General features: G+C 32.0%; 1 protein-coding gene across 1 annotated transcript; it reads left to right on the top strand.

Annotated features, from left to right (window-relative positions):
• The first annotated feature begins 2,336 nt into the window (after positions 1-2,336).
• On the top strand, positions 2,337-13,484 carry LOC123679803 (exportin-1). The gene is made up of 7 exons (XM_045617293.1): positions 2,337-2,823; positions 3,262-5,286; positions 6,498-6,674; positions 8,244-8,534; positions 8,593-8,856; positions 8,916-9,263; positions 11,611-13,484. The coding sequence occupies exons 2-7, from the start codon at positions 3,316-3,318 to the stop codon at positions 11,755-11,757; spliced, it is 3,198 nt and encodes a 1,065-aa protein (XP_045473249.1). The 5' UTR covers positions 2,337-2,823; positions 3,262-3,315; the 3' UTR covers positions 11,758-13,484.

Raw genomic sequence — 13,484 nt, 5'->3', positions numbered from 1 at the left:
CATATGTTCCGCTGAAAACGTTTAGCATTTATCAGTAACTAGTTTCGAATTCAGAATCGTAGGAATTTTCCATATGTTGAATGTGTAAACAACTTCCACGTAATTCGAAGAGTTGTTTTTCGTCTTTGTGAAATACATTCCATCCCTCATTCAATTAGGGTAATAGGCAATGCTGTTTATATTGGTTGGGTTGCCATGTGTTATTTATTGAACAGGCGGCTTAGTAAAGACGGTTTGGAGATTTTTATTGCAGGGAATGTTGATAAACGCAGCAAAGCTGACCAATCTCATGTTTTTTTAAGAATCAAGACTATATTCTTTCAGAAATATGAAAGGGCGGCCACAAACTGGGCTGAATTGCCGCCCAGGCGCCTGAAACAGTCGCTTCACTGTTTCACCCCTAAAGCCCGCCACTCACGAAGCGTTTCTTCCAGCGTTTGGTAGCTAGCGTCGAAGAGATTCCAGTCGGGCAGTCAAGTTCATACTCTGATTTACAGTCGTACGGCCGTGTCCCGAGCTGTCTGACTGGAATCTCTTCGACGCTTGCTATCAAACGCTGGAAGAAACGCTTCGTGAGTGGCGGGCATAACGCCGGCCCTGAACATAATTACTGAAGGGAAATGGAAGGAGTACTAAGGGTAAAATGCTCTCTTAGCGAAAGTAATAACGAAGATGATATACATACATTTTTGAGTTGCTGAATTTTAATCTAGTTTCAGCGCATTTCACAGAATGATTTTGAGAATCGATTTTCGAAAAAGGAATGGTTTTAAGAATCGAAAGATTATTTGAATGATTTCGCATTAGTTTTGCCACTATACCGAAGAGGCGAAGGGATAGAAGTAAGGCAGAGTTTAGCTTACTTCTCATACTATTCCTTTACCCAGTATTACTCTAGGAATGCTTTCCGTAAATCACCTTTGTTTGGTCCGTTCACTACTTTTCTATTTATTCTTTCCGTGAATGACAAATTGACAATGTTCAGTTGGTTCCTGAAAATTGGGCTATATACTGAACGATAGTTGAATAGATTTCAGTAATTTGTTATTTTTTGGCGCGCTTTCAAACTAGTCTTTATCCCATACTTTTATAACTTTTGTAAAGAACGTTAGGAAATTTTAAGTGTTTTGGAATCGTTACATTGAGGTAAATCAATATTATCTGATACATTATACATTCCAAGTAGGATAGGACAATACAAATAGGTACACCCTTCTCGCCTGAATACTCTAGGACTTTTTCGTCTTTGTTTTCATGTCTTTTTCTGGGGTGAACTTTTATTGTTGACGCTTGTTTCAGGACAAATCAAAGATAGTTATTTTTGAAGTTATATTTATGATTTTTTCATCAATTTTTGAAAGATAAATATTATATTTTGTGTATTTGGCTCAACGTTCTTTCGTAACAAAAAATGTCTGTCCTAACCCGAGGCTAGCACCTTGAGCTTAGAAGTACATCAGGTACCCACTGCAACAACCTGTGACAAATCTCAAAGAACGTTCATATCAACATTTTACATTAGTGAATATTTGATGGATTTATCTTCAATTCAATCAATAAAACCTGAAACCCAAATTTGTATTGATCACCAAACATTTCATCCATCTGGATTCTACCATCTAAATTCAATCTATAACAGGTTCTTAGATAAATCTCAAATGAAAGCATATTATGTAATAAAACATGAATACTAAACCATATACAGAATATTCATTCATATATAAATAGTCTCCATACAATGTTATAATTAGGAGAATGATTCAAGATCAAGTCGTATCCGACAATGAGCTTCATAAGTAAAATTCTAACTAGACAAGCACTTCGTGGATTTGATTACAAATTGTCGCTGATTATAATTTTATTTTGTACTTTATCAAGAAGTTATCCATGTTTGTATTTCTCCAATCATTTTTTTTTCACGAATTTTCAATTTTATTTCAAACTCATTTGATCATTTATCGCAAAAATGTGGCATATTCAAATATTTTTGAATGAATTCAGGGTATGAATCATATCAAATAAATCTTCATCTTCATAAATTTGTTTTAAAATTATGAATACATTCATATTTTGTTTGCCTATTCTAAAATAAACAAACTATTGTTTTGTTGTTCTTGTTAAACCTAACCTCATTTGTAAGTAATTAGCAATAAGACGCACAGAATTCTAATTCGATTTTTTTAGTAATAACACAGAGTGAAAAGAGAAAAAGGAATCAATATTTTCCTGTTTTCATTCAATAGAAAAATCATTGAGTATCTGAATTGAAACTAGATAATAAAAAACTAACTCAACACATTGTGTAAAGATGCCTAAATAAATAACTAAATCATTCAATTCCAGATCGATTCTTCGATCTAGATTGAATTTAACTAAGTTTATTTTATTTTGTAATTATCTAAATAGATTGCAAAACATTGAATTTTATATAAATTCCTCCGTTTTTGATTCATAATAGAAATTTATTGGAATATTATCATTGACATTGTCGTAGGTATTTGAAGATTCAAACCAACGAATATTCAGATTAATGAATTGTGAAATATAAAATAATATAATAATACTTATATTTCTTCTAAGGTATTTTCAATCATTTGAACAGCCAAAGTTTCAAAATTAAAAAATATTATAATATTCAAACAACGCAATTTGAATTATCGATCGAGTATGATTCCTTCATTATCGGCCTAGTGTATATCGGTTTAGGGTTTGCGCTTTTTATTTTATAGTAACTAGAGTGAAAAGTGAGATGAAAGTTGACTGAATTTTAAGTGTTTTATCCCATATAAACCTTTGATTTATAGTTTAAAGCTGGGATATACAGTAAGTAACAATATCTATTGATTGTTATATTGTTTTCCATAAAATTCTCGTTAAAAATATAACCTAAAATATAAATGTTTTGTCAAAATGGTAGCTGGTTATCTTAAGGGGTTACCGAAATTTCAGAAACAGTTTTGAATGTTTGGGTGCATATCTACTTTTCATACATTATTTCTAAAGTACGGTAACTTTTTTTTTTTAACATAAAATACATTTGCAGTCCTAAAACTGAAGATATGCACAGACTTTATATTGAGGGATTCATTTCATATCAGTGTATACTCTTAGTATATTTCAATCGTTTCAAAGCGAAAATGAGTATTTCTGTTTGCTTTTGAGTATTAAATTTGGGCCTAAGTAGTGTGAAGAATATTTAATTTTCATAATTTAGCTTTGCTACAAAGGCATGCAAAATTAATTGAAATTTTTCTGTTTTAGCTAGTGAATCTGGTGAGTGATTGAATTTTAGTAGTTAAGATAAAATAAGACACTATGGCTGCTTTGGGACAGCAAGCTGCTGCAGCTCTCCTTGATTTCAACCAAAAACTTGACATCAACCTATTAGATAGTGTTGTTGTTAGCATGTATGCTGGAAATGGCGAAACACAAAGGTTAGCACAGGAAGTTTTAACAACTCTAAAAGAGCATCCAGATGCTTGGACCAGAGTGGACACTATCTTAGAGTATTCTAATAATCAACAAACAAAATATTATGCATTGCAAATTCTAGAACAAGTTATTAAAACAAGATGGAAAGTTTTGCCAAGAAATCAATGTGAGGGTATTAAAAAGTATATTGTTACCCTTATAATAAAGACAAGTTCAGACCCAGAAACATTAGAATCTAATAAGACATATTTGAACAAATTGAATATGATCTTAGTACAAGTTTTAAAAAGAGAATGGCCTAAGAACTGGGAAAGTTTTATACCTGACATTGTAGGAGCAAGTAAAACAAATGAAAGTTTATGTCAAAATAACATGATAATACTTAAACTACTGAGTGAAGAATTATTCGATTATTCTACTGGTCAGCTAACTCAAACAAAAGCAAAACATCTGAAAGATTCCATGTGTTCAGAATTTTCTGCCATTTTCCATCTTTGTCAGTTTGTGTTGGAAAATTCACAGAATCCTCCTCTAGTTAACGCAACTCTAGAAACTCTACTCAGATTTATGAATTGGATTCCCTTAGGATATATTTTCGAAACTAAATTAACAACAATGTTCATTTTCAAATTTCTTCCTGTTCCTATGTTTCGGAATGTGACACTGAAATGCCTAACCGAAATTGCTGGAGTAGCAGTTAGTAATTATGATGAGGTCTTTGTGAATTTGTTTACCTACTCAATGCAACAATTGGTAATAATGCTACCATTGGAAACCGATATTAAAAGTGCTTATGCCCAAGGTCAAGATCAAGAACAGAATTTCATACAGAATCTAGCTCTATTCCTTTGTACATTTTTGAAGGAGCACGGCAACTTAATAGAAACTTCTGTTCAACCCGAACATCTCGCCAATGCTCTTAGATACCTTGTTCTAATCTCTGAAGTTGAAGAAGTAGAAATTTTTAAGATCTGCCTAGAGTATTGGAACAGTTTATCATCCGAACTGTATAGGGATGTGCCTGCTGATTATGCAGATGCAATAGTTCTACAACCTTTTAATGCTGGCAGTAATGGACGTAGGGCTCTATATCATGAAGTTTTGAATAAAATAAGATATATAATGATTTCAAGGATGGCAAAACCAGAAGAAGTGTTGGTTGTAGAGAATGATAATGGTGAAGTTGTAAGGGAATTTATGAAAGATACAGATTCCATCAATTTGTATAAAAATATGAGAGAAACCCTAGTTTACCTCACTCATTTGGATTATGCTGACACAGAAAAAATCATGACTGAAAAACTACAACATCAAGTAAATGGTACGGAGTGGTCATGGAAGAACTTGAACACACTATGCTGGGCAATCGGGAGTATATCAGGAGCTATGCATGAAGAGGATGAAAAAAGATTTTTAGTGACTGTCATAAAGGATCTTCTTGGGCTTTGTGAGCAAAAACGCGGTAAAGATAATAAAGCTATCATCGCTTCTAACATCATGTATGTTGTGGGACAATATCCTAGATTTTTGCGAGCGCATTGGAAATTTTTGAAAACAGTGGTTAACAAACTGTTTGAATTTATGCATGAAACTCATGATGGAGTCCAGGACATGGCTTGTGATACCTTTATAAAAATTGCTCTCAAGTGTAGGCGCCATTTTGTGACGACACAACTGGGAGAGGCCTGTCCGTTTATTGAGGATATTTTAAGTGCTATTTCCTCTATCATATGTGATCTACAACATCAGCAAGTGCATACGTTCTATGAAGCAGTTGGTTATATGATATCTGCTCAGTTTGAAACGGCTTCCCAAGAAGCTCTTATCGAGAAATATATGGCCCTTCCAAATCAGGTGAGTTTTTAAGGCAATAATTTTAGTTATATATTGTATTATATAAATGATAATCATTTTCTTCTGGTCTTAAATCGGTACAGAAGATAATTTTGTTGATGTTTCTTTAACCTCTATTCAAATTTTTAAAAATGTATTAATTCATTGTTTTAACTGCAGTATAAAGAAAATTATATTTTACATAGAACTTCAACTTAATTGTTCACGCGATTCAATATGTGAAAAGATGGAAGGTTAAATCAAAATTTTAAAATAAATTGAATTATATTTATTTTATAATGAAATTTATTTATTGACTCTAATTATTGCCCAATTCAATTACAATGAACGGATCCAACAATTAAATTAGTACTAAATTTTTTTTTCACCCTGTGGATGCTTCCATTCAACTTATTAGGGGATCTTATGTTCATTTACATTCAATGAAAAAACTATAAAAGGAAAGTTGATCTTGGAAAGGGTATTTTTCCAAAAACTAGTTGGGGTGAACTGATATTTTCCAATATCCAAAGAATATCTCAAATATATAATGTATTGGTATTGACTTGGTCTTTAGTCTAGTTTAAATTTGTAATAAAGCATATCATCTCACATTTTTCATTGTTTAGGAGAGTAAATCTTCTATAATTTAGCGCTATTGAAATTTGTTTCTTCTGAATATCAATAACAATATGAATAACTCGGAAAATTCATTATTGAACAATTACAAAAATGTGACCTGATATTATCTGAAGCAAACTACTTTTCAAATTAATTTTTGTATTTCATATTGTCAAGAATCACCCGCTATTTCTCCATTTATTACCGTCAGAAAAAAAAAATATAATACAGAAATGCATATATCTATTTCACTGTTTTATAATTGAATTATTTACTTATTTGAAGTATTAATGAACTGTTTTATTTTTGCGTTTGTTTTTTAGTTTACATGAATCAATCTTAGTTCACATAATATGTATGTTACCGTTTTACATTCAACCAAAGTTTGTTTCTTTTTACACATCTTACCTATCTGCTTATATACTTTACTGTTTCAAGCAGTTACTTTCAACACTCATCATGAGAGGCATTCATTGCATTATTATGAAATAATATTGTGAAGATTTATGTAGATTTCTATTTTTCTTTTATCTGCTCAACTCATTTTCGAATAATTTTGTAAATGAGAATTTTTTGGTTATAGATTGATCATTATTTATTTATATTTTCAGGTTTGGGATGGAATCATAAACAAAGCAAGTGAAAATGTTGAAATATTGAAAGAAATTGATGTTGTGAGACAGCTTGGTAATATCTTGAAAACAAATGTTAGAGCTTGCAAAGCCTTAAATCATGCCTATGTAGTACAGTTAGGAAGAATTTATTTGGATATGTTAAATGTTTATAAGGTGAGTGAAATTATTATAATGAAATAAATAATGAATATTGGAGTCATTGAGTTAGTTTGGTTAACAAAGTGAAAGAAATTATTATTAGAAGGTTAGCAAATATTAACGAGTTGAAAAATTTCCTTTTGTCAAAAAAAAAAGTGTTATGTATATCCAGATTTTTTGTCTTTTGTGAGACTTCTCAGATGTTCCAATACCTCGAAAATTTAGTTGTTTTTAATATAAGCTTCGTTATTATTTCCTTAGATCTTCGACACTCCACTGTTAATTTTTTACTCATTAGTGAAAAGCATATTCTGTCATAAAATATATAAAAATCTGATATACTGCATTGATCCTCTCAGATCCAGAACTCAATCCATGAATTTCAAAGGGAAAAATTAAAGAGACAAAATTGAAAAAATTAATTTCTCATTTAATTCATTCTCACATAATCATGTGACTTGAAACATGTATATATTGTCACGATGATATCAAATACAACATTTTTTACTTTGGAAGTTCCAGCACTTACAGTTTTCAAGTTATGAATTTTTGGAATTCATATTCAGATTTCTGATAACATTTGGACCCGAGTTCGAATTCCCCAGCTAGGTAGTCGAGATATTTTGCATTTTAAATGAAAATAATTAACCTCAGTGTAAAATTTGCAGTGTTTTTACAATTTGAGCCCATATTTAATTGGTCATGACTTGACACCACAAGGTGTCCCAAGTTCAAGCATCTATTAGACTTTTCTGGAGAATTGGGTCTATTTGAAGTCAGAATTTTGAAGTTATGATGTTCTCAGATATTCTCTACTACTTGGTACCTTCCTTCTCTGATATAATTAAGTATTCAAATCTGAACGACTCTCTGTTTTAACTGTTAAATTGTTCCGAATAGTTTTCAAAATATCAAAAAATACCATAATATTTTTGAAATTGGAACCTTATTCTTCAATTATTTGAAATTTCTTTACACAGAAAAATTTTTGTTTTGTTTGAAAATAGGTCAGTAGAGTTCTTTTCATTATCGACTACCTTCTGATCATGGGAAAATAGAGTTCGAATTCAAAAAAGAAAAATATGGTACAATTTTTTTCACAATTTAAGACACAATATTTGAAACATCCTGTGATGATATTTTTTTTATTCAAAAGTAACACAACATTTCCACATTCTTTACTTAGAAAATGCGAAGACAGTTCATGCCTAGGATATTGAGAAGTAGTCTGCCTAATGAACAAAATACCTACTACTCATATTTTGTCATTTTGTTTTAATTGATATTTTGAAAAATATTCGAAATACTGCAAGAGTTAGAACTGAGAGTCATTCAGAATTGAATGCTTAATCATATCAGAGAAGGAAAAAACAATTTTTTTAAAATTATTTTCATTCTCGTACAACCGGAAGTACTTGGATCGCAAACATTTTTTTGCTTAGTAGAGAATGTCAAATAATATCATAATCTCAATTTTTATATGTATTTGAAATAGGCCTAGTTCTGCAGAAAAGTCTTATATGTACTCGAACTTGGGACACCTTGTATACTGTTAGAAATATAGAAGAATATCTTTTTTTTTAGGTTATGTCTGAAAACATTGCTGCAGCGATATCTCTGAATGGTGAACAAGTAACAAAACAACCATTAATAAAAGCCATGAGGGTTGTGAAAAAAGAAACTCTGAAATTAATATCCAGTTGGATAGCAAGATCAAACGATAACCAAATGGTATTAGAAAATTTCATTCCACCATTCCTTGATGCTGTTCTGATCGATTATCAAAGAACTTCCGTACCTGCTGCCAGAGAACCAGAAGTACTCAGTTCTATAGCTGCAATTGTAAATAAATTAGAAGGTTATATTACACCTGAGGTAAGTGTCCATATGAGTTGAATTATTCGAATTGTTATTTGAAACATTTTGTTTTCAGGTTCCTAAGATCTTTGATGCAGTATTTGAATGTACGTTATCAATGATCAATAAAAATTTCGAAGAGTATCCGGAGCATAGAACAAACTTCTTCCTTCTTCTACAAGCAGTGAACAACCATTGCTTCCCAGCATTTTTAACCATCCCACCTGCTCAATTCAAATTGGTTTTGGACAGTATCATTTGGGCTTTTAAACACACCATGAGGAATGTTGCTGATACCGGATTGCAAATTTTACTGAAACTGCTGCAAAATTTGGAACAGGTGGGTTTTTTATTTCAATCTAGTTTTTTGTCATTTTCAATCAATGTTTTTGTTTTCAGCACGAACAAGCAGCGCCAAGCTTTTATCAGACATACCTAACGGATATTTTACAACACATCTTCTCAGTTGTGACGGATACATCGCATACTGCGAGTCTAGCTCTTCACGCTACCATTTTAGCTTGTATTTTTTCATTAGTCGAGAGTGGTAAAATCAAGTGTCAGTTGGGTGGTCCAGGAGTGGATAATGTCCTTTACATACAGGAATTTACAGCAACTTTACTAAGATCTGCATTTCCTCATTTAACAGATCTTCAAATTAAAGTTACAGTACAGGGAATGTTCAATCTCAATCAAGACATACCAGCATTTAAAGAGCATCTGAGGGATTTCCTTGTTCAAATAAGGGTGAGTTTATCGATTTTTTACCTTTACAAAGCTCTTTGCTCTTGTAAATCCCTGATTTGTGGAACCACAAACTACGAAATGGGCATCAGTGAATTTTGGACTTCAATTTATATTTTATATTAGGCTAATTGAAAAGTCCCCGATCTGATGCACAGATGGCGGTGCTAGTATTAAATCCATATGATTTTTAGTTAATACCAACCTTCAAACGATATGTGTCAAAATTTAACAGCAGTCCGACCACTAGTTTGTGAGATATTGCTTGCGAGTGTAGCTACTTATGTTATTTGAAAAAAGATGAACAAAAAGAATTTGGTGTGCTGATAAAATATTCCTTTTTGAAGGAAAAAAATATAGTTGAAGCAAAATCTTCGCTTGATGAAGAGTTTCTGGGGTCTGCACCAGGAAAATCAACCATCATTGATTGGTATGCTAAGTTTAAACCTGGTGAAATGAGCAGCAAAGACGGCGAACGCAGTGGACGCCTGAAACAGGCTGTCCCAACGAAAAAATCAAAAAAGTTAATAATTAATGGTATTCAAATCTCGTCCTTGTAATCAATCAAAATAAATAGGTAATCACAGCTTGAGGACCGGTGCTCACCGGTATTCTCGAATATTTGGACATGCGAAAGCTGTGTGCAAAATAGATGCCGTGCTAGCTCACAATCGATCAAAAGCAACAACGTGTTAATGATTCTGAGCAGTGTTTGAAGCTGTTCAAGTGAAATAAACCTGAATTTTTGCGTCGATATGTGACAATGGCTCCATCATTTCACTCCGGAGTCCAATCGACAGTCAGCTGAGTGGACTGCACACGTTGAACCAAATCCAAAGTGAGGAAAAACACAACAGTCAGCTGGCAAGGTTATGGCATCAATATTCTGGGATGCGCAAAGTATAATATTCATTGATTACCTCCAAAAAGGCCAGACCATCAACAGCGATTATTATATAGCATTATTGGATCGTTTAAAGGATGAAATCGTTAAAAAAGGGCCCCATTTGAGGCAAAAAAGGTGCTGTTTCATCAAGGCAATGCGCCATGTCACAAATCAATCAAAACTATGGCAAAATTGCATGAATTGGGCTTTGAATTGCTTCTGCATCCACCGTATTCGCCAGATCTGACCCCCAGCGACTTTTTCCTGTTCTCAGACCTCAAAAGAATACTCGCTGGAAACGAATTTAGCGCCAATGAAGAAGTAATCGCCGAAACTGAGGTCTATTTTTGAAGCAAAAGACAAATCATACTACAAATATGCAATCGAAAAGTTGGAAGATCGCTATAATCGCTGTATCGCCCTCTAAGGCAACTATGTTGAATAATAAAATCGAATTTTGTCAAAAAAAAAGGGTTTTACTATGGTAGACCAGGGACTTTTCAATTCGCCTGTTATTTCAGCAATCATATTTGAAAATTTTTCTCTTATTCTGTGACAAATCATTCTGCCATACCTTGTAGAACAAAATCGTGCGGGAATATTTCAGTTTCACACAGATTTCATGGTTATATTTCATTATTTTATGTTGGTACTGGGAACTCTCCTGTCAAGGATTTATCTATTATCTGTCAAATTTGTGGTTGAGAAAACAGTTCTGCCAACCAACATTTTTCAATGTAAAAATCACTAAACGATAATTATGTAAATTAAATATCCCATTGATTTCAATAAAAATTCATTCAGACAATTAGAGAAAATGTCTGATAATCGTTTAGAGGCTCATTCTAACACTCGTTTTGAAACTCGCCACTTCGTGCCTCGTTTTTTGAATATTGAACTTGAAGAAGAATATCAATGCCTTTTGCACTTGTATTATAAATAGCTATTTCTCTAATTCTGTGGTTATTCCGTTCATTCTTCCACATCTTGTAGAACAAAATCGTGCGAGAATATAGCAGAAACGCACAGTTTTCATGGTGATATTTTATTATTATATGTTGGTACTCCGAACTTTCCGCCACGGCTTTATCTGTCAATTCATCAATTTGCCTTAAAGAAATCAGTTCTGCCAACCAACATTTTTCATTGGAAAAATCACTAAATGATATTTATGGAGATATTTCATTAATTTCAACAAAAATGCAATTAATTAGAGAAAATCATGTATAATACTCGTTCAGAAGGCTCATTCTACCACTCGTTCATTCAAAAGAATATCAATGCCTTCTGCACTTGTATTATAAATAACTATTCTCAACTTCTTCTTCTTCTTCCACTTTTTCCTCAACTTATGACACATATTCCATACATAAATAACAAATTTTATCGATTCACCTCATATAACGTCATCAGCAAATTCCTCCTTCATCATTGGAATTCAAGCATATTTTTATTTCCGATTAGGAATACACCGGAGAAGATGATTCAGATTTGTTCTTGGAAGAACGTGAGAAAGCTTTACAACAAGCACAAGCAGAAAAGTTCCGTAACCAATTGATGGTGCCAGGAATTCTAAATCCTCATGAAATTCCAGAAGAAATGCAAGACTAGCATTGATGTTAGGATGGAGCTTGAAATTAATTATCTAAAATCTCATTATTTTAGATGGATATTTTTGTAATGTATCCCAAACCCTTGAAAAAATTTCTGACCCCGAGTTGTTTTACATTTAATCTTATCATTCTGAATTGGAGGTGTAACTGTGCTATAGAATACCCATTGAATGCCTTTTAAGTTTTTATACAGTTTTAAATAAAATGGTTGATCAAATGATAGATTTTTTGATTGTTTTTGTAATTAGATTAAATCAAAGAAATACTTGAATAGACTGTGAGAAACCTCTTTCACTTTGCTGAGGCTTGTTTCAAAATTTATTTAAAACCGATACGTTATTTCTGTGATGCCTTACTTCAGCTACTTTTTTTGTGAATACAATTGAAATTTTTAACCATTTTTTTTTAGGAGGTGTGAAATCTTATACCAATTATTGCATTTTGTAACATTCAAAATTTGTAATATACCTATACATATGATTTGTGAACACATGTTTTTTTTGCTTTTTAATTGTGCTTATTCATGAAAGGGTTTTTATTGAACACTTGGTCGAATTTTGATTGTAGGCAGCTTGTTGGTTGAATAAGATGTGAATACATTTATTGAACTGGAATGAGGTGCCTTCAAGTTTTCAAGAGATTTTGCTTGAAATCTTAAAAAGGAATGAATATCCTTTGAGGATATTCATTCATATAGTTCCAAATTATGTATGCCGTGATAGATTTGGGAGATTATTTTAGGAAACGAGGAATTTTAATGCGTTCGGAGATCAGCGGGTCTACTATTTGACTAACATGGAATATAATCTTATACGCAGTCGATAATTCGTTATTCAGCTCGACAATTTTACAGTTGTTTTAGTCCCAATTGTCTTGCAAGCGAGATAAAGAGAGACTATTTACGAACATTCTATTGTGAGAAATATATTTCTCACAATAAAAGTAAGGAATTCCTCCTCTTGGTATTTGAAGGCCATAGTTTATTTTGGAAGTAATGGCTTCAAAATAAAATATATTTGACGAATAAAAAATCGTATTGTTAAAAATAAATTGATATATAATTCATGGTAAATTTGGCATAATATTGCCAGACAGTAATTGTTACTAGTAATTCATGAAGATTTTCATCTTTGTGGAATTCAAGTTGATATGCTGATATACTCACCGAATCTGAAAAATAATTTGGATTCAACTTACCGCACCGAAAGACTGAACACAAAACTCGCAACTTTGCTTATTGTAGAGGAAAATAAAATCAAAGAGTGGTCTAGTGGAATTTTTGATTATAAATCGTGTATAATATGTTTTTTTTTTTCGTGTTGGTTGATTGGCAGACTCGTACATTCTCCAAACGCTTTGTAAATCCTAGTTTCCGAATCTGTATAACTTGAATGAAGTAAAATTTCGTATTAAAAATGTATTTCTGTGAATAAATATCAAATGTACAATGAGTAATTTTTAAGGACATGTGTAATTGTGGTATATCAGAATGCACGATAGGAATGATTTAGAAAATATTGTCTTGCTCTATAGTATGCAGATGAAAATCTAACAAATTTATTTCTTATCAGTTGGATGTTGTTCGAATGTGTGTTTTGTTTCAAATGGAACTTCTATGGCATCACAAAATTATGTACATTATTAAGTTTTAGTTATCTAGTTGAAATTTTTTAACAAATGACTTGTTTGATAAATTTTGAATATTAAATAAGTTGTTCAAAATGA

The sequence above is a fragment of the Harmonia axyridis genome, chromosome 5 (assembly GCF_914767665.1).
Source record: "Harmonia axyridis chromosome 5, icHarAxyr1.1, whole genome shotgun sequence".
NCBI lineage: Eukaryota > Metazoa > Arthropoda > Insecta > Coleoptera > Coccinellidae > Harmonia > Harmonia axyridis.
Note: the sequence above shows the minus strand (reverse complement) of the source record. Positions and strands in the feature narration are given on the sequence as shown.

Bases quoted from the DNA above. Each gene is read 5' to 3' on its own strand.
- LOC123679803 (XM_045617293.1), top strand. From the start codon at position 3,316: ATGGCTGCTTTGGGACAGCAAGCTGCTGCAGCTCTCCTTGATTTCAAC. The intron at 6,675-8,243 runs GTGAGTGAAATT...CTTTTTTTTTAG, and splicing joins ATATGTTAAATGTTTATAAG to GTTATGTCTGAAAACATTGC. The intron at 8,857-8,915 runs GTGGGTTTTTTA...TTTTGTTTTCAG, and splicing joins TGCTGCAAAATTTGGAACAG to CACGAACAAGCAGCGCCAAG.